General features: G+C 26.4%; 4 protein-coding genes across 6 annotated transcripts; 3 read left to right on the forward strand and 1 right to left on the reverse strand.

Annotated features, from left to right (window-relative positions):
* The first annotated feature begins 1 nt into the window (after position 1).
* Positions 2–6,600, forward strand: DNApol-alpha180 (DNA polymerase alpha catalytic subunit). Of its 3 annotated transcripts, XM_069110806.1 has the most exons (23): positions 2–151; positions 415–606; positions 680–992; positions 1,074–1,362; positions 1,425–1,841; positions 1,991–2,359; positions 2,441–2,645; positions 2,724–2,880; positions 2,953–2,992; positions 3,062–3,178; positions 3,251–3,434; positions 3,504–3,632; positions 3,710–3,885; positions 3,957–4,197; positions 4,255–4,394; positions 4,470–4,675; positions 4,770–5,031; positions 5,122–5,296; positions 5,407–5,573; positions 5,657–5,902; positions 5,974–6,049; positions 6,134–6,333; positions 6,464–6,600. In XM_069110806.1, exons 1-23 carry the CDS (start codon positions 136–138, stop codon positions 6,464–6,466), a joined length of 4,320 nt encoding a protein of 1,439 aa, XP_068966907.1. In that variant the 5' UTR covers positions 2–135; the 3' UTR covers positions 6,467–6,600. The 3 variants fall into 3 exon arrangements, with proteins under 3 accessions (XP_068966907.1, XP_068966905.1, XP_068966906.1); XM_069110804.1 differs by having other exon boundaries at positions 2,724–2,992; XM_069110805.1 differs by having other exon boundaries at positions 418–606; positions 2,724–2,992.
* A 366-nt stretch (positions 6,601–6,966) lies between these two features.
* LOC138178687 (pseudouridine-5'-phosphatase) lies at positions 6,967–9,136 on the reverse strand. Its single transcript, XM_069110813.1, has 4 exons — positions 8,819–9,136; positions 7,990–8,208; positions 7,573–7,805; positions 6,967–7,497 (listed from the first exon to the last, which is right to left on the reverse strand). The coding sequence occupies exons 1-4, from the start codon at positions 8,880–8,882 to the stop codon at positions 7,318–7,320; spliced, it is 696 nt and encodes a 231-aa protein (XP_068966914.1). The 5' UTR covers positions 8,883–9,136; the 3' UTR covers positions 6,967–7,317.
* A 1,099-nt stretch (positions 9,137–10,235) lies between these two features.
* CaBP1 (Protein disulfide-isomerase A6 homolog CaBP1) lies at positions 10,236–12,995 on the forward strand. The gene is made up of 6 exons (XM_069110808.1): positions 10,236–10,420; positions 10,647–10,840; positions 10,923–11,147; positions 11,243–11,449; positions 11,547–11,872; positions 11,958–12,995. The coding sequence occupies exons 1-6, from the start codon at positions 10,405–10,407 to the stop codon at positions 12,274–12,276; spliced, it is 1,287 nt and encodes a 428-aa protein (XP_068966909.1). The 5' UTR covers positions 10,236–10,404; the 3' UTR covers positions 12,277–12,995.
* A 416-nt stretch (positions 12,996–13,411) lies between these two features.
* Grip128 (gamma-tubulin complex component 5) lies at positions 13,412–18,172 on the forward strand. The gene is made up of 15 exons (XM_069112214.1): positions 13,412–13,639; positions 13,717–13,836; positions 13,935–14,363; positions 14,465–14,724; positions 14,801–14,972; positions 15,064–15,274; positions 15,353–15,653; positions 15,715–15,911; positions 15,985–16,291; positions 16,365–16,584; positions 16,649–16,937; positions 17,007–17,207; positions 17,310–17,392; positions 17,471–17,630; positions 17,837–18,172. The coding sequence occupies exons 2-15, from the start codon at positions 13,765–13,767 to the stop codon at positions 17,887–17,889; spliced, it is 2,955 nt and encodes a 984-aa protein (XP_068968315.1). The 5' UTR covers positions 13,412–13,639; positions 13,717–13,764; the 3' UTR covers positions 17,890–18,172.
* Positions 18,173–18,769: the final 597 nt, after the last annotated feature.

Below are 18,769 nucleotides of genomic sequence, written 5' to 3' on the forward strand. Positions count from 1 at the left end.
TGTATCTGCCATTAAAACCTTAATCAAGTGCTCTGATTTTCTTCTATGTGTGAATGTTTTTAATTTTGTTTCCTGTAGTATTAGCTATTTATGATATTTTTTACATTCTGATTTAACAATTTATTTTTGGGAAATATGAGTGACACACAATGTAAGTGTTATAATATTTTAATTCTTTACGAATTTTATTTCTTAATTTTAAAGTTTTACTTACATTTCGTTGCGTTTATTGTTTAACTATTTAATTAAATTTAAGAATATTTTGTTCCGTTTTCAAATGTTTATTGAATAGGGTAGGTTCATTACTTTAAGATATTCTTGTAATAACTAAAGATGAGAAAAATTTTGAATTGAATTTTGATATAAAATTTGAATTTATAAATGTTTATCAAATTGTATTATCTATGAATTCAGCAGGCAGAGCTAAACGCCAGAAGTTTGATAAAACTGGACGGTTGTCAGCTTTAGAAAAATTGAAACAATTAAAAGGTAGTAAACATAAATATGAAATTGATGAATTGGAAAATGTTTATGAGGAAGTCGATGAAAAAGAATATAGCAAAACTGTAATAGAAAGGCAAAATGATGACTGGATTATTGATGATGGTAATAACTTTAAAATTATTGTTTTTATTAGAAATAAGAATAAGTATTATAAAATAATTATTTGTTATAAAAGGAGAAAGTGGTTATATTGAAGATGGTAGAGAAATTTTTGATGACGATTTAGATGATGAAAGCATACAAGAAGCAAGAAAGCATAAAGTTGCAGGCCCTAGAAAAATCAAGAAAGATCATGCCAAAAAGAAAGGAAACATTCAAAATATGTTAATGAATATGTCGTCTAAAAGGAAAATGGATGCTAAATTGGACGATGATAATATTTTAGGAGATTTAATGTCTGAACTAAAAAAAGATGATATCCCGACACAGTCAAAACCAAAAACTGTTTTGAGGAACAAATTTTGTACTACACCAAAATTAAGTGAAAAGTAATTAACTTTTCTATACATTTGACATTTGTGTTTTAATATATTTAGTATTATTTTTACAATAATATTATGGTTTCTTAGAAATGTAGAAAAGAAGATAGAATTAATTTCTGAGTATGAGAAAATGCAATGTGATGATAATGATGATGATTTAGTAATGTTTGATAAACCAAAAAAGGTAAACATGCATAAACAAGCAGAATCAATTACCCAAATAGAAAACTTTACTTCAAATGAAAATAGTAGCCAAACAATTATAGATGATTCTGATAATTCAGAAGTTAGAATATTGAGTATGCAATCAGAAAAAGATCTTAAAGAAACAAGCATCAGTCAAGTAATTGAAACAGAAAGTGAAAATCTTGAAGATGTAAGTTTTATTAGTTAATAATATTTTGAAATAATACTTAGACTACATTCTGTTTATTACAGTTCTCTGCAGATTTTGAAGATGACAGTATAGATCACAATGAAAAGCCAAAGCCATCTATTAATAAAGAAATTATAAAAAATAAATCAACCATTCAAATGAAAAATAAAGATGCTGAAGAAGAAAACTTTGATTTAGAAAATTTTAATAAATCATTAGATATTGAATTTGAAACACAAATATCAAACATTGAAATGCCTACTGATACTACAGAAGTGCCTTTACCACTTGTAACCAATGCAAACAAGGAAGAAGTATTTAGATTTTATTGGTGGGATGCATATGAAGATCCATATAAACAACCTGGAGTTGTATATTTATTTGGAAAAGTTTTTGTGCCCTCGATAAAAGAATACCGTTCTTGCTGTTTAACAGTAAAGAATATTCCACGAAGAATTTATCTTCTTCCTAGAGTATATGTATGAGTACTCAAGCATATTTTAAAATATATTTATATATACTATCTATTATTATTATATTATTAACAATTTTTATATATCATCTATTATATATTGATAATTTTTCTTCTTTAGCTTTAATAAAATAATTATAGGAATGTAAATTTTAGGTAAAAACATCGTTGAAAGGAAATAATGATGAAGAACAATTAAATACAATAGAAGATGTGTATAAAGAATTTAATCAATTTGCAAATAAGTTAGGAATAAAGGAATTTCGTAGCTGCAAAGTCTCAAAAAATTATGCTTTTGAACAAGAAGGTACTCCAGCAAAGTCTGATTACTTAGAAGTAAGATATTCTGCAAACTACCCACCTGTTCCCTCTGATTATTCTGGACCATCAATAGAAAGTGTTTTTGGAACAACAGTAAATTCTTTAGAACTATTTCTAATTGAAAGAAATATTAAGGGACCATGTTGGTTAGATATTAAGTCTCCATTACCTACTGGTGTACAAACCAGTTGGTGTAAAATAAAGGTATATCAGTTTCATTTGTTAATCAAATTTATGACCAGTAAATATACATATTAACTAATCAATTATGTTATAACTGAATAGGTAAATTGCATGAAGATGGAGAATATATCTGTTTTCTCTGAGTCTCAAACATTACCACCATTAGTAATAACAACACTAAATATACGAACATCTTTTAATGCAAAATTACAACAGAATGAAATAGTTATGATTACAATACTTATGCATCATAAATATCATATTGATAAAGAACCACCAAAACCACCATTTCAACGACATTTTTGTTGTATGATTGTTTATTAAATTATTATTCCAAATGTGTATTTTTTCAGTATTTGATATATTTTAACATTATTTCATGTAGTGATTACACATCCACGTGATACATCTTGGCCAAGACAAGCACGAGAAGTGCTCTCAAATATTTCATATACTACATTAATGAAATTTGAAACAGAAGCGGATTTACTCGAAGAACTGTTAAAAATAATAAATACTGCAGATCCTGATTTATTGATTGGGTATGATTGTGGCTTCCAATTTGATATCTTAGTGCAAAGAATGATTACATTGAAAGTTTCAAATTGGAGCAGGTTTGGAAGGTTAAGACGGTCTATACCTCCTTTAATAAGGGTATGAAATATAGTCATACACATTTATAATGAACACTGTGTTGATCATAAAGAAGTAAAAATATTTTAGGGAAAAGTAAATTTAAATCAAGCAGCAGCTGGTCGACCTATCTGTGACATACAAATTTCAGCTAAAGAATTAAATCTCAAACTTAGAAGTTATGATTTGCAATCTCTTTGCACAGCGGTAAATATTTAATAATTATTTATATGTGCAACGTTCGTAACTAGAAAAGTGAAATCCTAATTATTCTAACAGGTATTGAAGAAAAAAGAAAATGAATGTAAGGAAATAAAATCTGGTGAATGTGCATCATTTTATGATACTCCTAATAAAATAGATAATTTAATTAAAATAACATTAACAGAAGCATTATACATTTTATCTATTGTTTTTGAACTTAATGTTCTCCCACTTGCTTTACAAATTACATGTATTGCTGGTAAGTATATATAAACGTTTCAAATAACATAGATCTTTCAATTAATATATATTTATTTTATTCATGTAGGGAATGTTATGTCAAGAACATTAACAGCAGGACGTGCAGAAAGAAATGAATATTTATTATTGCATGCATTCCATTTGAAAAACTATATAACACCTGATAAACGTGTTACGAAAAAAGGAAAGAATGAAGGTAATAGTATATTTTTTAAACATATGAACAGTTACTACTTCGTAATATATTTATCATTAATATTGTTCTATATGTAGAAAATGCTAGTAAAAAGAAAGCGGCTTATGTTGGTGGCTTAGTTCTTGATCCAAAAAAGGGGTTTTATGATAAACTTATTTTATTAATGGATTTTAATTCTTTATATCCTAGTATAATACAGGAATATAATTTATGTTTTACTACTATACCTGGAGCTGCATATGCTGAGTACGAGGTAAATTTATTTATTATTATGGATTAAAAACTAATTAATGCTTTTAACTTTATTTATACACATGTATGTAGGATTTATCAATTCCTGAATCAAATTTAGAATTTGGAATAATTCCAACTGAAATTTGCAAATTAGTTGAAAGTAGAGGAGAGGTGAAAAAACTGATGAAAACCCCAAATATTTCACCTGAATTGAAGATGCAATACAATATTAGACAACTGGCTTTAAAACTTACAGCAAATTCTATGTATGGTTGTTTGGGTGCAACTCATTGTAGATTTTATGCTAAAGGACTTGCTGCCTTGGTTACAGGTAAAGTATAGAATTTTATTTGTAAATGTATGTATAAAATATTGAATATTATTGTAGCAAAAGGTCGAGAAATTTTGCAACATACAAAAAGCCTTGTCGAAAAGTTGAATTATGAAGTTATATATGGAGATACTGATTCCATAATGATAAATACAGGCTTATTAGAATATGAAGAAGTGTTTTCTGTTGGAAAAAAGGTACATATTATATCAAAAATATACTTTTTATTTATTTTGTATCCGAAAAATAATACTAATAGGAACTATGTGTAGATTAAACAAGAGGTGAATAAATTATATAAACGAGTAGAATTAGATATTGATGGTGTTTTCCGTTATTTATTACTCTTACAAAAGAAAAAGTATGCTGCAGTTATAATGACAAAATTACCTAATGGGCAAATAGAGTTAACACAAGAACATAAAGGTCTTGATATTGTGAGAAGGGATTGGTGTCAATTAGCTTGTGATGTTGGAAGGTAAGCAAAATATAGGTAGATTATTAATATTATGTTATATAGACTAAAATATTATGTTATATCTAATAATGTTTATAACAATGATCGTTTTTAGAAAAATTTTGGACCATCTTCTTTCTGATAAATCATGTGACGATAGAATAGAACAAATTTTTAGTATATTACATGATGTTGCACAAAATGTTCGAGAAAATCAAGTTCCTTTATCTTCTTTAATTATTACAAAACAGTTATCAAAAAATCCAAATGAATATCCGGATACTAAACAAGTTCATGTCCAAGTAGCTTTAAGATTAAATAAAGAAGGTGGTAGAATGTGGAAAGCTGGAGACACCATCCCTTATATTATATGTGATGTTTGTGTTTGTCGATTTCACTACTATTTAATATTTATATATTATTTTTATAAACACTATTAAACATATAGTCATTTTTCTGTATGTTAGGATGGGACAGAAAAATCTGCAACTGAAAGAGCATATCATATTGATGAATATAAAAAGAGTGATTCTTTAAAAATAGATGTTAATTACTATTTACTGAGTCAAATTTTCCCTATCGTTTTGCGAATTTGCGAACCAATTGAAGGAATTGATGATGTTTTGTTAGCTAAATGTTTAGGTACAATTTTACTTGACATCAATTTTATATACATTATTTTATTTAAATTTTATTTTATATAAATTTTGTAATATAGATTTGTATTATATAAATCAAATTCGTTTTCATAGGCTTGGAAAACATTTATAAATCTAGAAGAATAATACATCAAGAACATGCTGATATACCATTATTAATGGAAGAAGATAGATTTAGGTATTGTCTCCCTTTGAAGTTTAATTGTAGAAGCGAAAAATGTCAGTCAGAAATTATAATTAAAGATGTTGTAAATGAAGAGGTAAGAAATTAATTATAAAAAATAAGTTTTTTTTCTTATACATATCTTTCTATTTATTTACTATATGTTGAAAAATTACATAGCTTGGAAATCGATTGTCGCTTGCTTCCTGTTCAAATTCAGAATGTAAAGTACAACCATGGACATATGCTAATACAATACAAAATGTAGTGACACTTTCTATACGAGAATTAGTTAACGAGTATTATAACGGATGGTTAGAATGTGAAAATCCATTATGTGGTGATCAAACACAATGGATACCATTAGATTTCGAGTCACTATATCCAATTTGTAGGAAATGTAATGATGGTGATTTACATAGAGTCGTAAGTTAAAAGATTTATCACCGTTTCCAAATATTTTGGATACTTTATATATTATTTATATTTATTTAAAGTTTACAGATACAAAACTGTATAATCAACTGTGTTTTTATCTGCACCTTTTTGATGTGAATCAGTCAAAATATAGAAGTAACTATCTTCACTTTCTTTTCTTTTTTAAATAAGATGTCAGAAAATTCTCTAACAGTTGATTCTAAATGAATTTATTGTTAGGTTTGTTATCTCAATACCCGCAAGGTATGAGAGAAGCTTATGATTCTCTGAAAGAGGCAGTGGAAAAAATGTTAAGGCGAAATGCATTTTCTGTTGTATGCTTGGACACAATCTTTTCAAACAATGATGAACAAGAAGAAATATCAAGTTTATGTGCAGGTACTTTAGAAATATCAGATGGGTTAGATAATGAAGAAATGGTAGGTAATATATATTAGAAAAAGTATTGTTATATAATTTGTTACTATATAACAATATAAATTTAAAATATTTGTAATTAATTACCAAACACAAAAACTGAAAATATAAATTTTAATTTTCATGTTTCAGTAAACAATTTAATAGATAATGAATAGATTTGTTCCTGTAAGTATATTTCATTAAATTGAACGTTCTTTTATATCTTAATGTTATTTTCCTATTCTTTCTTACAAAAATTATAATGTAAATATTTTTTATAATATTATATGTAAAAATAAAAGACATGAAATATTAAAATAGCAATATAATCAATTTATTTTCTGATTGTACTCCATAGAAACAATAGATAGGTAGATAGCACTAATAGAAGCAAAATAATTTCTAGCATTCATTGTTTTTCACTGTTTGCTATTTATATGCAATTATTATTGAAAGTTTATGATATATATGCTCTAGCTAGTACATTATATTATTAATGCCTTATCCTAAAATCACTACAATTGTTACACAGTATACAATTTGAAACAATTTCAAATAATAATTTTTATATATAAAAATGTATATTTAACAATAACTTGTTTTCGTGCATTTACATTAAAAATACATTATGAAGATAAATTAACAACATAATATTTTTAACAAATATATAATTTATTATTTTCTGTTTTCTTTTACACATATTTATTAATATTACAGTATCAGTATATCTATTAGGACGTTAATCTATTAATTTTTTTCTTTTTTGATCCCTATTACTATCATAAAACATAAATACCTATGTTACAATGGATTGAAATAATATTGTTTGTAAGCATGTGTCTGTAAGGAGGAAGATGTAGTTATGTTTTAAAAAAATCACAAGGAAAATTAATTTGTTTCTTTCCTATATGACATTAAAAACAATACAAATTTTATGGAGTGTGTTTGTAAGTATTTGTTTGCCACTGTATATTCAAATTATATACAGGAATACATTTCAGACATTATACACTATATGGTGGTAAACCAAATAATTCAGGTTGAAATTTTTCAAGGCTGTTTAGCATCAATGTTGGATTTTTAATATAATTTTTTGGTAACATTGGATCTGGAACCATAACAACTTGCATTCCAGCATTAAGTGCAGCCTTTACACCATTTGGAGCATCCTCGAACACAAGACACTAAAAGTATAACATTCAATTTATTAATAATTATAAAATAAATCTAAAATGTAAAAAATACAAATCCTAACAAACCTTTGAGGGGTCAGGATTATCAGAAAAACGTTTTGCAGCAATCAAAAAAATATCAGGTGCTGGTTTACCATTAGTAACTTCAGAATCAGAACCACCAAGAACTTTGTGGCTAAATAAATCAAATATATGTTTCCATCTTTGAGTTTTTAATTCAAAATTTTCTTTATTAGAACTTGTAGCTAATGCTATTGGAATATTATTTTGTTTCAGATGTTTCAATAATCGTTCAGCACCTGCTTTCAAATATATGCTGTACTATGTGTTATACTATGCTATTACTATATATATTTATTCATTTAGCTTTGCAAAAATTAATTTTATTTTTAATACTGATTATGCATTTTTTACACTTCTGAATGGAAACTATAAATTTCTTAAAATTTTAGATTCTTATTTTTTAAAACCCTTATATATTACCTGGCATCATGTTCGCAGATGGAAATAATTCCTGATATAGTTTGACTACCTCATTTTCAAACTCTTCTGCTGTTATTGGTAAAGATAACATTTCAACAACAGCTTGTGCAACATCCTTCGTTTTAAAACCCATAGTTTTTGCTTTATGTTCCCATGTGAATTCCTTTCCATAGCGATTTGTAATATGATTAAAGGCTTTGGTGTAAATTAGTTCTGTATCTATTAAGATTTTAATACAAGATTACGTATATAAATTGATGTACTCTACGTAAGATTTATTTAACTTACTGATTTAAACTATGATTCATAATTGAAATGTTAATTTGTAGAAACTGTGTTGAAAAGTAGTTTCTCAATACTATGATAAATGAAAAATTGTTCAACAGAAATGTTTGTACAATTGTACAAAATTCTAACACAGCTTCTTAAAAATTAGAAGTAAAGCACATACAAACTCACACTATAATGAGTGCTATTTAAACCCTTTCTTTGACAGTAAAATCCGCTCATACAGATGCATGGTGTATTTTAATTTATATCCCTCATATTTCTTAATAATTGCCATTGTGATTTTATTCATTACTACACGTACATAGACAAAACAAAATTACTATATTCATGTAAACAAATACAATCACTTATCTACAGGTTAAGTTTTTATGTAAAACTCATAAGAGTGCTGACCTCATAAAGTAATAGCAATGTTAAAAATCCATTTCTATTAGTTATGTTAAGTACAGTTTTTTTTTTAATCGAGTCTCTATAATTAATTCTTCATAGGAATATTATGTAACTTCATAAAAGATATAAGACAGTACAAATCACTTACTGAGCAACAACCCATCCATATCAAAAATACAATGTGTAACATCTTTATACTGATTTTGCGACATTTTTCAATGAATTGTTTAAAATTCTTCTAATTAATAGCACTTTGTATAATTGAACTATTAAAATTTTAAACTGATATATCAATTCATTTTTTTAAAGAATATTTTATGTACGGAACTTTTATCCTTCAGTGATAGTGATAAGATAACAATTAACGCCACTACGGTATACTAGATTATGGCGCCAATTATGTAATATACCATGAAAATAGATGAAGTATTTAATTGGCTTTTATATTTATTTTCATAGATGCATGCATGCACATATTTTCGTATGTAGTAGTGTAAAATGTAATAAAATCCTCTAGAATCTAAAATTAAACTTAAAGTTGAAGCATACATAGAATGGTCTAGCTAAATGGGATCATCTAAATATCTGCCTTATTCATTGTAATATGAAAAAACTTCTCAGAACAAAGTTAATGTATTTCAAGGGCTACGTACAACGATGAAAATGATCTTTTTCATGGTTATTTCTTTGCGAAATTTCAAAGTCATTATCACCATTTTAGATACAATCATATATTTATTTTTCGATATTTTTATAAGGCACGACAAATTAAATTCACCGATCTTAATAACCATATCGTTTCTATTATTTAATCTTGCGCTATTTGCGTTTGAATTATACATATATTAATATTTATGTTCAATCGACAAACGGCAAAATTAAAAAATCTAAATTTTTCGGTTCCTGGCAAAACTTCTTTAATTTTCGAGGGCTTAAATGAAATTTTAGAACGTAAGGAATTAATTAAGATTAGTTTTATCAGAGAGAAAACTTTCTATCTGATTCCATCTAGATACTCCCCTGAATTTCTTAGTTATAAGCATATTTAAAAAATCGTCCAATTGGCGGGCCATGAAAAACTATAACCAATTCTAATAGTCGAAAGATGGAATTAATCCCTTTATGACGAAATTAAAAGATCAAATTTCTCGACCTATAAGGCGAATTCTTGTATTATTCAAGACTTAAATTAGGACTTTAACTTTCAGAAATCTTATACAATTTTAAATAGAACTATCAAAGAATTGTTAATATATGAAAATCAATCAAATCTAGTAAATGTAACTGATTCAACCTACGCACCTATGCATTATACATGTTTGTCTAAACAGCCGCCTACATGTATTTGTATTTTGTACATTATTTTAGTTTCGAATAAAATTTGTAACAATGTTTTATTTCTATAACATAATATGACATAGAATAATATTTTCATTTACGAAGCGAAACAACAATCCAATTTTGGTCACTTCAATTGAAACGAATGATTTCGGAATAACAATCTTTCTACAATTATTTCCTTTGTAGCAAATGCTTGTTGATTACAAGCAACCAATCAGAACGATCCACGAAAAGTTGTATCTGGTTATAAAGAGTGGGGAAACAGAGAGACGGATTGAATTTTACAAGAAAAAGTTGTGTTCGTTTCAATCTTTTATGTGAAAGATTTCTTCGCTGAATGATTTTTTCAAAATAATTACAAACACATCAGTTCACGTTAGTTTGTTAAGCAAAATGCAAGACTTTTTAGGTGAGTTTTACAAACCAATGTATATTGTAGATTTCACGACTTATTACTATTAAATCTTACCGGTAGGTGTATCTTACCATTACAATGTAGTGTATAATTACCATTATAATGTATTTTTATTCACTGAATATTCATTTTTTAAAACTCTAATTTTATGAATATTTTAACACTTATTTCTATATTATTTATGTGTAATTCAATATCGTTTTATATTTGCTTTGTTTAGGTATTTTGCTGCTAATTACTGGAGCACATTGTTTGTACTCCTCCAATTCAGATGTTATTGAACTAAAACCAAACAATTTTGATAGTTTGGTATTAAATAGCGATAATGTATGGATTGTAGAATTTTTTGCACCATGGTGTGGACATTGTCAACAGTTAACACCTGAATATGACAAAGCTGCAACTGCTTTAAAAGTAATTTTTATGTTTTATACTTAACATATTATTTATTTTATACCTTATTCCTATCAGAGGCTCTTAATATAAAATTCCACAGGGTATTGTAAAAGTCGGTGCAGTAAATGCAGATGAACATAAATCCCTTGGATCAAGATATGGAATTCAAGGTTTTCCAACAATCAAAATCTTTGGTACAGATAATAAACCAGAAGATTATAATGGGCCAAGAACTGCGACAGGAATTGTTGATGCTGCTTTAAATGCGGCTAGTCAAAAAGCACGTAGAGCTTTAGGAGGTAAAAGGAGTAGCGGAGATTCTAAGGTAAATATAATGTCAATGTAATGAAATATAGGTACAATAAAAGATAAGGAAAAAGTAGGTAATTAATAATTGAAAATCTTTTATTATTATTATAGTCCAAAGATTCCAAGGATGTAATTGAATTAACTGATGATAACTTTGATAAGATAGTAATGAATTCAGAAGATATGTGGTTGGTTGAGTTTTATGCACCATGGTGTGGTCATTGTAAAAATTTGGCCCCTATTTGGGCATCTGCAGCAACAGAACTTAAAGGTAAAGTGAAATTGGGAGCCATTGATGCTACTGTAAATAGAGTTAAAGTAAGTAATTATTTTTTAATTAACTTTTATTTATAAGTATATGATTTATTTGTATTTTTAAGTTAATATAAATATAATCAAACCATAATGTTGCCAGGCTAGCCAATATGAAATAAAAGGATATCCTACTATCAAATATTTTGCACCTGGGAAGAAATCTTTCGATTCTGTGCAAGAATATGATGGTGGTCGCACAAGTAGTGATATAGTAAATTGGTCACTAGAAAAAGTAGCAGAAAATGTTCCAGCACCAGAAGTAGTTCAAATTATAAATGAAAAGACTTTAAAGGAAATCTGTGAGGACAAACCATTATGTGTTGTATCCGTTTTACCGCATATTTTAGATTGTCAATCAGATTGTAGAAATGGATATTTAAAAGTTTTAAATGACCTCGGAGAAAAATATAAACAAAAAATGTGGGGGTAAGTTCTATTTACTGCTTACTAATAAGGTGAATAAATAATATCTTAAATTATATAATGCACATATATAAATATGTTCTAACAGCTGGCTTTGGGCTGAAGCTGGTGCTCAACCTCATATTGAAGAGGCATTAGAAATTGGAGGATTCGGATATCCAGCACTAGCAGCTGTAAATATAAAGAAAATGAAATACTCTTTATTAAAGGGTAGTTTTTCGTATGATGGTATAAATGAATTTTTACGAGACTTAAGTTACGGTCGAGGAGGTACAGCTCCTTTAAAAGGAGCTCAGTTACCTACAATTCTTGAAACAAAACCATGGGATGGCAAAGATGCTGAACTTCCACAAGAAGAAGATATCGATCTTAGTGATATAGATCTCGATGAGAAGGACGAACTGTAATTATAGAACTTAGTGTTTCTCAGGAACATATGCACCTTCATATTCATGTATTAGTAAAACAATTCGATACTTATTTTTATATAACATTATTCTCAGTTGACATAACTACATATTAATGTACATTGATAATATGACATCATTATCAAAGTATCATCAATATCTTTTTCTTTCAACTGAAGTAAATTTCGCAGGTAGTTTAATATGTTAAATTATAAGTGCATAGTCAACAACTCTTCCATTGAGAACTTTCACAAAATTTAATCTATGCACTTTAACAAAATCATGCTTAATTTATGTGTACATTTTTAAACTGATAGTCAGATAAACATCATAGTAAAGATAAAATATGTATTCAATATGTAAACAAAAACTTTTTTATGGAAATGTTGTGAACTTAAAATAGTTGCTGATGATACATAATGTTAATATGCATTCCATAAGATGTTTTTGGTTTTCCCTGATATGGGACCAAAATAAATGCAGTTAAATGAATTTATATTTACAGAATGTATTACGATCTTTATGTTGATTGAGATCTCATTGTTTGACTGGGTTATGTCAGGTCTTCCATCATGATTACAGAAACATAATATGAAATATGTTTATATGTATATGTGAATGTAAATCTTTGTCTCATTTATACTTAACTAATTATAATCCTTTTTTAGCTTACGTTTTTATTAAATAAATTATGCTAAAAAATGTATAATAATTGTATATTGTTCATGTATTTTACTCAATTATTTGACTATTTTACAATTTTCATTTAATAACTTTATTATCGAACTTTCCTTCAGAAAAATGCAATACAGAAAAGTGCTCAGATATACTAAACGCGTTCCATACTGCGTTTTTTGCATTAATTGTGCATCTTATTACATACTTGTTTAACTTTATTTGAAATGAAAATCCAGTCATGTACTGAAAACAGTGAACGTGATACAAAAATTAATTAATAAAGAATAATTCAATATGTTAATTTCTTTTTTTGAATAAAAGAGTTGAAATACTGTGTTGAAAGCTTATTTTAAAATTATTTTCATAGTGCTAATAAGATAAGGAATTTTTATAGAGGAAATAATTTCATATCTTTGTTGCATTCATTTAATTTACATTACAGATACTTACGGATAAGAATTTCGGTATCTATTTAAAAATGGAGTCTAATATTTGGGAAGTGTCATGCACACATTATTTAACCGGGGTATATTTTGCTTTAGAAGAAATTAAAAATTGATGTTGTTTTAATGAAATGAGTATTTTTATATAATTGTTATGGAACTAAAATTATATATAAATGAAATTTCAAGATTATATAATCTTTTTGTTTATGTAAGAAATTAAGCATAGAGCACTTTAAAAGGTTAGATTTTTAATTATTTTCTTTCCAAAATAACTGTTCATCTTTATTTTATTTTTACCTTTATATTTTATTCTCAGCACAAAATTATTCTTATGCCTCAATTTTCTACTTTTCTTTAAACAAGAATGGGTACAAAAATATTAAATGACATTCACAATGACATGAAGCAGTTAATAACAGCAATTACATCTTTTGAGGTAAAAAAAGATATATGTTTAAAAATATGTATATAAATTAGAATTATAGACATAAATCTTGATAAATATATGTGTATTATTTTTTATATTATGCCTAGGAAAATGAAGAAGGATTTCGAATTTGTGAACGATTCTGTATGACAAATATTAAACATCATCGATATCTATCTGTCAATAGTAACAGTACAAAAGAAGCTATTAAAGCTCTAATTACAAAATTTTCGATCCATGGAAAATATGATGTAGCAAAAAAGTTTGAGGAACTTGTAGATGCATTTCTATCAAGTTTTAACTTTGAACAGCATCCACAGTATGATCTGCAGTGGTATCTATTAACATTGCTATTGGAATTAGCTAAAGAAACCTGTAAATCTGATTTGGAATCTTTGGCATTAACACGCGGAGAATATACTTTCAATGTAACAGGTGAAGATGAAAATGAGGTTGCAGAAGAAATTGATTGGGCTGAATATTTAAAAGAAGGCCAAGAAAACTTTTTCAATGATTACAAAAGTGACACAGACAGTGTAAGTAATGTTATAATTACCTTTACACGTAATATTTGATTAATCAATGAAAAATACTTATAAAATATGTTTGAATTCATGCAAATGTTAATTTTTAATAGGAATGGTCTAATGATACAGAAGATAATGTGGATATAGGTTCAAATTTTGAAGTACCAATAGACGTCTCAGATTCAAATAAAGCAATATGCATACCAACTGTTGAAAAAGAATTAAATAACTTATCTTTAGCTCTAAATGAAGAACTTAAATCTAAAAATTGGTTATTATCAAATGTTCAAAATACTTGGTGGAATGAGTTAGACTGGAGAAAATATCCAGTTAAAAGCAGATTTTCTGATGCTCATCTTTGTGAAATTTGGTGATTATTCTTATGAAAATTATATTTTTTATATTTTATACAAAATATTTCCAATATATTAATATTAAATATATAGGCATAAAGCAAATGGCAGAGATCTTTATACACTTGGAACTCTTAGCGAATATCTAGTATGCAGAGAATTGTTATGGATGTTCTATGCTCCAATGCAAATGGTAGTATTTCAACAAAATGAAGAAACAGGATTTTTTATTCGTCCTGATATATCAATACCTAGTTTAACTACTGTGAGTATATAATAAACAATCTGCATTAATATATGTTTAATATATATATGAGTTTTAATTATTTAGGAGTATTAGTAATAATGTATTTCAGGCCGCATTTAATAGTATTCTTTCACCATTTTGTAAGTATTTTTCGATGATACGTGATTTAGAACAATTTGGAATTAGATTGTATTCCATGGAAGATGATTTTTGTAAAAAGCCACCTTTAACATATGAAACTTACAATGCAATTCTGAGACAACATTTGATGAAATTTAGAAAGAAAATAATTGCTATAGAAAAATCTCTTATGAAACAAGGTAAAAGCTTTTTTATATTTAATAGATTTATAAATATTTTTGTTATATTTACTATTTTGTATTTATATTGAATTCTAGATGGCAATTTAACGTTTCTGTCTTTATCATCAATCCTTAAAAAAAATTTATATAGTATACAAATTTTACATGAAGTTCATAAAAGGTCAGTATCAAATTGGAAACTTCATCCAAATTGGAAGTGTGCATCTAAATTACTATCATCTTTGTATTTTGAAATACAAAACTCACACAATATAGAAAGAACAAATATTTGTACTAGTTTATATTTATCTAGTCTTACTGTTTATTTAAATATAATTGATACATGGTTAAGTGATGGACGATTTGAAGATTGGAGGGAAGAATTTATAATTGCAAGGTAAAACTATTTGAATATATGGTAAAATGATTACAAATGATAAGTTATTTATTCATATTAGGTTATCAAGCAATGCAGTTTCAGAAAGTAGCACACAGTATGAAACATTGTTTTTGAGACCTTTGGATAATATATGTTTAAGAGATCCAATCATGCAATTCTTGATAAGGAAGATACAACATATAGGACAAAGTATTGAATTGTTAGTATCTCTAGATCGAATTACAGATATATGGAGGATTAATGTTGGAGGAAATGGTGATTGGTATAATTTTAATTACCTATCTTTCCTACTATTATAACTTTACTTTTAATTTTATATATCCTTCAGAATTGAAGAGATCTTTGGTGGATGAATTTTATGCCAAATTAGAAGTAGAAATTTCTAAATACAGTACAGATGAACAAAAAGAAGAAAAGAAAGTATCTTCATCTCAGAAAAAAGAAGTTACTAAGAATGAGTATGATGAGGATATGGAAAAAAACATTATAAAACAATTATCTGAGTTTAATAATCCATTTTTATTAAAAGCTTTAGAAGAATATCTTCCTTCTGAATTGTTAAAAAAAAGTGATACTGATAATGCTGAGGTTCCCCAGATCCAAAATATCAAAATGGAAACTAATATTTTCAAAAGGTAATTCTATTATCTACTTCAAATGAATTTTCTTGCATAAGTATCTTTTAAAGTATAAAGCATAATATTTTAGGCTTGAAAGAGAATCAAATTATATATTACCATTCAGAAAAATATTAGAAAATATTTTAGCAGAAATTTTGATTTCACGATATAATGGTGCCAGTAAATTAGTCAAAAATATTATGTGTGAGGAATATAAATTGGAATCACATTTAACATTAATGAAATCTGTCTATATGATGGAAGCAGGTCATATTATGAACAAATTTTACCAAAGATTGTTTCATGAGGTAAAGTATATAACATTAGTAATTCTTTAAATTATTAAATTTTCATTATATTTATTTTGTTTAGATTGAAACTAATCAAATGTGGAACAATTCATATTTTTTATCATGTATACTTGAAGAAGTCCTTTCTCAATGGTGGGCAGATTTAAGTTCACGTTGGTCTATTACAGTTTCTAGCACTCATACAAATCAAGTATTAATGGCTGTTGATAATATAACATTGCATTATACAATTGGCTGGCCTATAAATATTGTATTAAACGAGAAAACCTTCATCAAATATAATGAAATATTTAGATTTCAGTTAAAATTAAAATGGGCTTTATGGACATTAAATAATTTAAGATTTAGCGGTAAGAAAACATATTACAAGATTTTTTTTGCTTTTAATAAAATATTATAAACAAAGATAGTTTTTATAGATTTAGAAGGTTCGAAATCAATGTGTAAAAGGAATAAATTAGAACAGTTTCATATAAGGCGTATTGAAAGCTTACGATTCTGCTTGTTACATGCAATTACTTCAGTACATACTTATTTGTCAGGTCAAGTATTACAAAATTTAAGTCTTATGTTAGAAAAATCTTTAACACAAGCTGAGAGTTTGGACACAGTCATATCAGGTACAATTATATTAATGAAATAATAAGTATAATAAAATTGTAATACACATACGCAGTTATATAGGATTAATATATATAATTCTTTTTTTTTTTTAATTACAGTTCATAATGAATATTTAAAAAAAGTTCATGAACATTGTTTATTAACTTCAGAGTACGAAGATTTAATGGCAACAATAAATAATGTATGTATACGTATTAAACTTTGTTATTTAATACAATGTAGTTCGTATAATTACATAATATATACAAATTTATTTCAGTTAATTGAAATGTGTAATCATATCCGAGTTCGATGGAATTATAAAAAATTAACATTTGCCAGTGAAGAATTAGATGTGTTAGAAAGCAGCTATAATAAATATCACACGTACCTTGCTTTAGCCCTACATAATGCAGTTCAGAATAAGGATGCAAATTATTGTAAGTCTGAAAATCTATTAACAATTATTATATAATTCATTTCAAACTGATATTCTCAAAATTGATACAATTGTTTTAATATTAAAAGATAAAATATGAAGTTTTAATAGTTACTACTAATAACTCTAAAAGATATATTAGCATGGTAATTAGTTAATTTAGATAATCATTTAATATTTTCTTTTTTTAAATTGCTTTGTTCACAGTGACTGGCTTAAGCTCTGCATTTAATTGCAGTATGTCATATACCCAACAGTAAAATATTTTCAAATTTTTTATATCCAATAATAATTCTATAGAAAATAACATTATAACAAATTGCATTATTACAAATCTTCTTTTTAATCTAAATTTTGTGCTAAATCTTTGATTAACAAAAATACTATCAATATATTGCTCTTACTAATACTTTGTAAGTAATTGTGTTAAAATTCTTTTTAATAAGAAATATATGTATACTTCACAAATCTTAAATATTTCAAAATATGTATTACAATTTATGTAATTTTATTGAAATATTTATGAAAATTGTAATATCATATGTTCTGTTACATAATTTGTACATTAAAAGTATATCAATTTATACTGTAGAATAAAAGATCTATTTTAAGTTTTTTTATTTGCTTCATAAATTTGTTCCTCCTATTCTAAAATCCTAGCCAATGCCTAAATTCCTTTCAGATGAATTAATGTTACAATATCAAATTAATACAAAAGATATTTATATAAAGAACAATGTTACTATGTGTCCATTTAGTAATCTGAGTCGCAGTTTGCTAATTGAAATAGCTTATCAATATTTACCACCATCAGGTTTGCCTATACCAATTCCAAAGATTATACACAAAGTAGACTGGTATAATAGCAGGTAAGAAATTTGATATTTGAAGAAATATTATTTGTTACATTTGTATATAAAGAAAAAGGTTGTTTTTAAATGCCATCAAGTTACGATGAAGCGTTTAAAAATATTAAAAATGTTTAAGAATTTAAAACTTGTATTTTTCAGTGTAAATTCTGAAAATTCTTTACCAAATCATATTATTCTAAATGAATACGAACAAACATTTTCATATATACGTTGGTATCAATTAGAAGAAAGTATTGTTGCAGTCAATTTATCTCCATATACCTTACAT

Source organism: Bombus flavifrons, chromosome 4, assembly GCF_040668555.2.
Source record: "Bombus flavifrons isolate JBK064 chromosome 4, iyBomFlav1_principal, whole genome shotgun sequence".
NCBI lineage: Eukaryota > Metazoa > Arthropoda > Insecta > Hymenoptera > Apidae > Bombus > Bombus flavifrons.

Bases quoted from the DNA above. Each gene is read 5' to 3' on its own strand.
- DNApol-alpha180 (XM_069110804.1), top strand. The intron at 607-679 runs GTAATAACTTTA...TTGTTATAAAAG, and splicing joins TGACTGGATTATTGATGATG to GAGAAAGTGGTTATATTGAA. The intron at 5,574-5,656 runs GTAAGAAATTAA...AAAATTACATAG, and splicing joins AAGATGTTGTAAATGAAGAG to CTTGGAAATCGATTGTCGCT.
- LOC138178687 (XM_069110813.1), bottom strand. From the start codon at position 8,882: ATGTCGCAAAATCAGTATAAAGATGTTACACATTGTATTTTTGATATG. The intron at 8,209-8,818 runs GTAAGTGATTTG...AAATCTTAATAG, and splicing joins TATGGATGGGTTGTTGCTCA to ATACAGAACTAATTTACACC. The intron at 7,806-7,989 runs GTAATATATAAG...ATTTGAAAGCAG, and splicing joins ATCTGCGAACATGATGCCAG to GTGCTGAACGATTATTGAAA.
- CaBP1 (XM_069110808.1), top strand. The intron at 11,450-11,546 runs GTAAGTAATTAT...TAATGTTGCCAG, and splicing joins CTACTGTAAATAGAGTTAAA to GCTAGCCAATATGAAATAAA. The intron at 11,873-11,957 runs GTAAGTTCTATT...ATGTTCTAACAG, and splicing joins TATAAACAAAAAATGTGGGG to CTGGCTTTGGGCTGAAGCTG.
- Grip128 (XM_069112214.1), top strand. From the start codon at position 13,765: ATGGGTACAAAAATATTAAATGACATTCACAATGACATGAAGCAGTTA. The intron at 17,393-17,470 runs GTATGTATACGT...AATTTATTTCAG, and splicing joins TAATGGCAACAATAAATAAT to TTAATTGAAATGTGTAATCA. The intron at 17,631-17,836 runs GTAAGTCTGAAA...CTTTGTTCACAG, and splicing joins GAATAAGGATGCAAATTATT to TGACTGGCTTAAGCTCTGCA.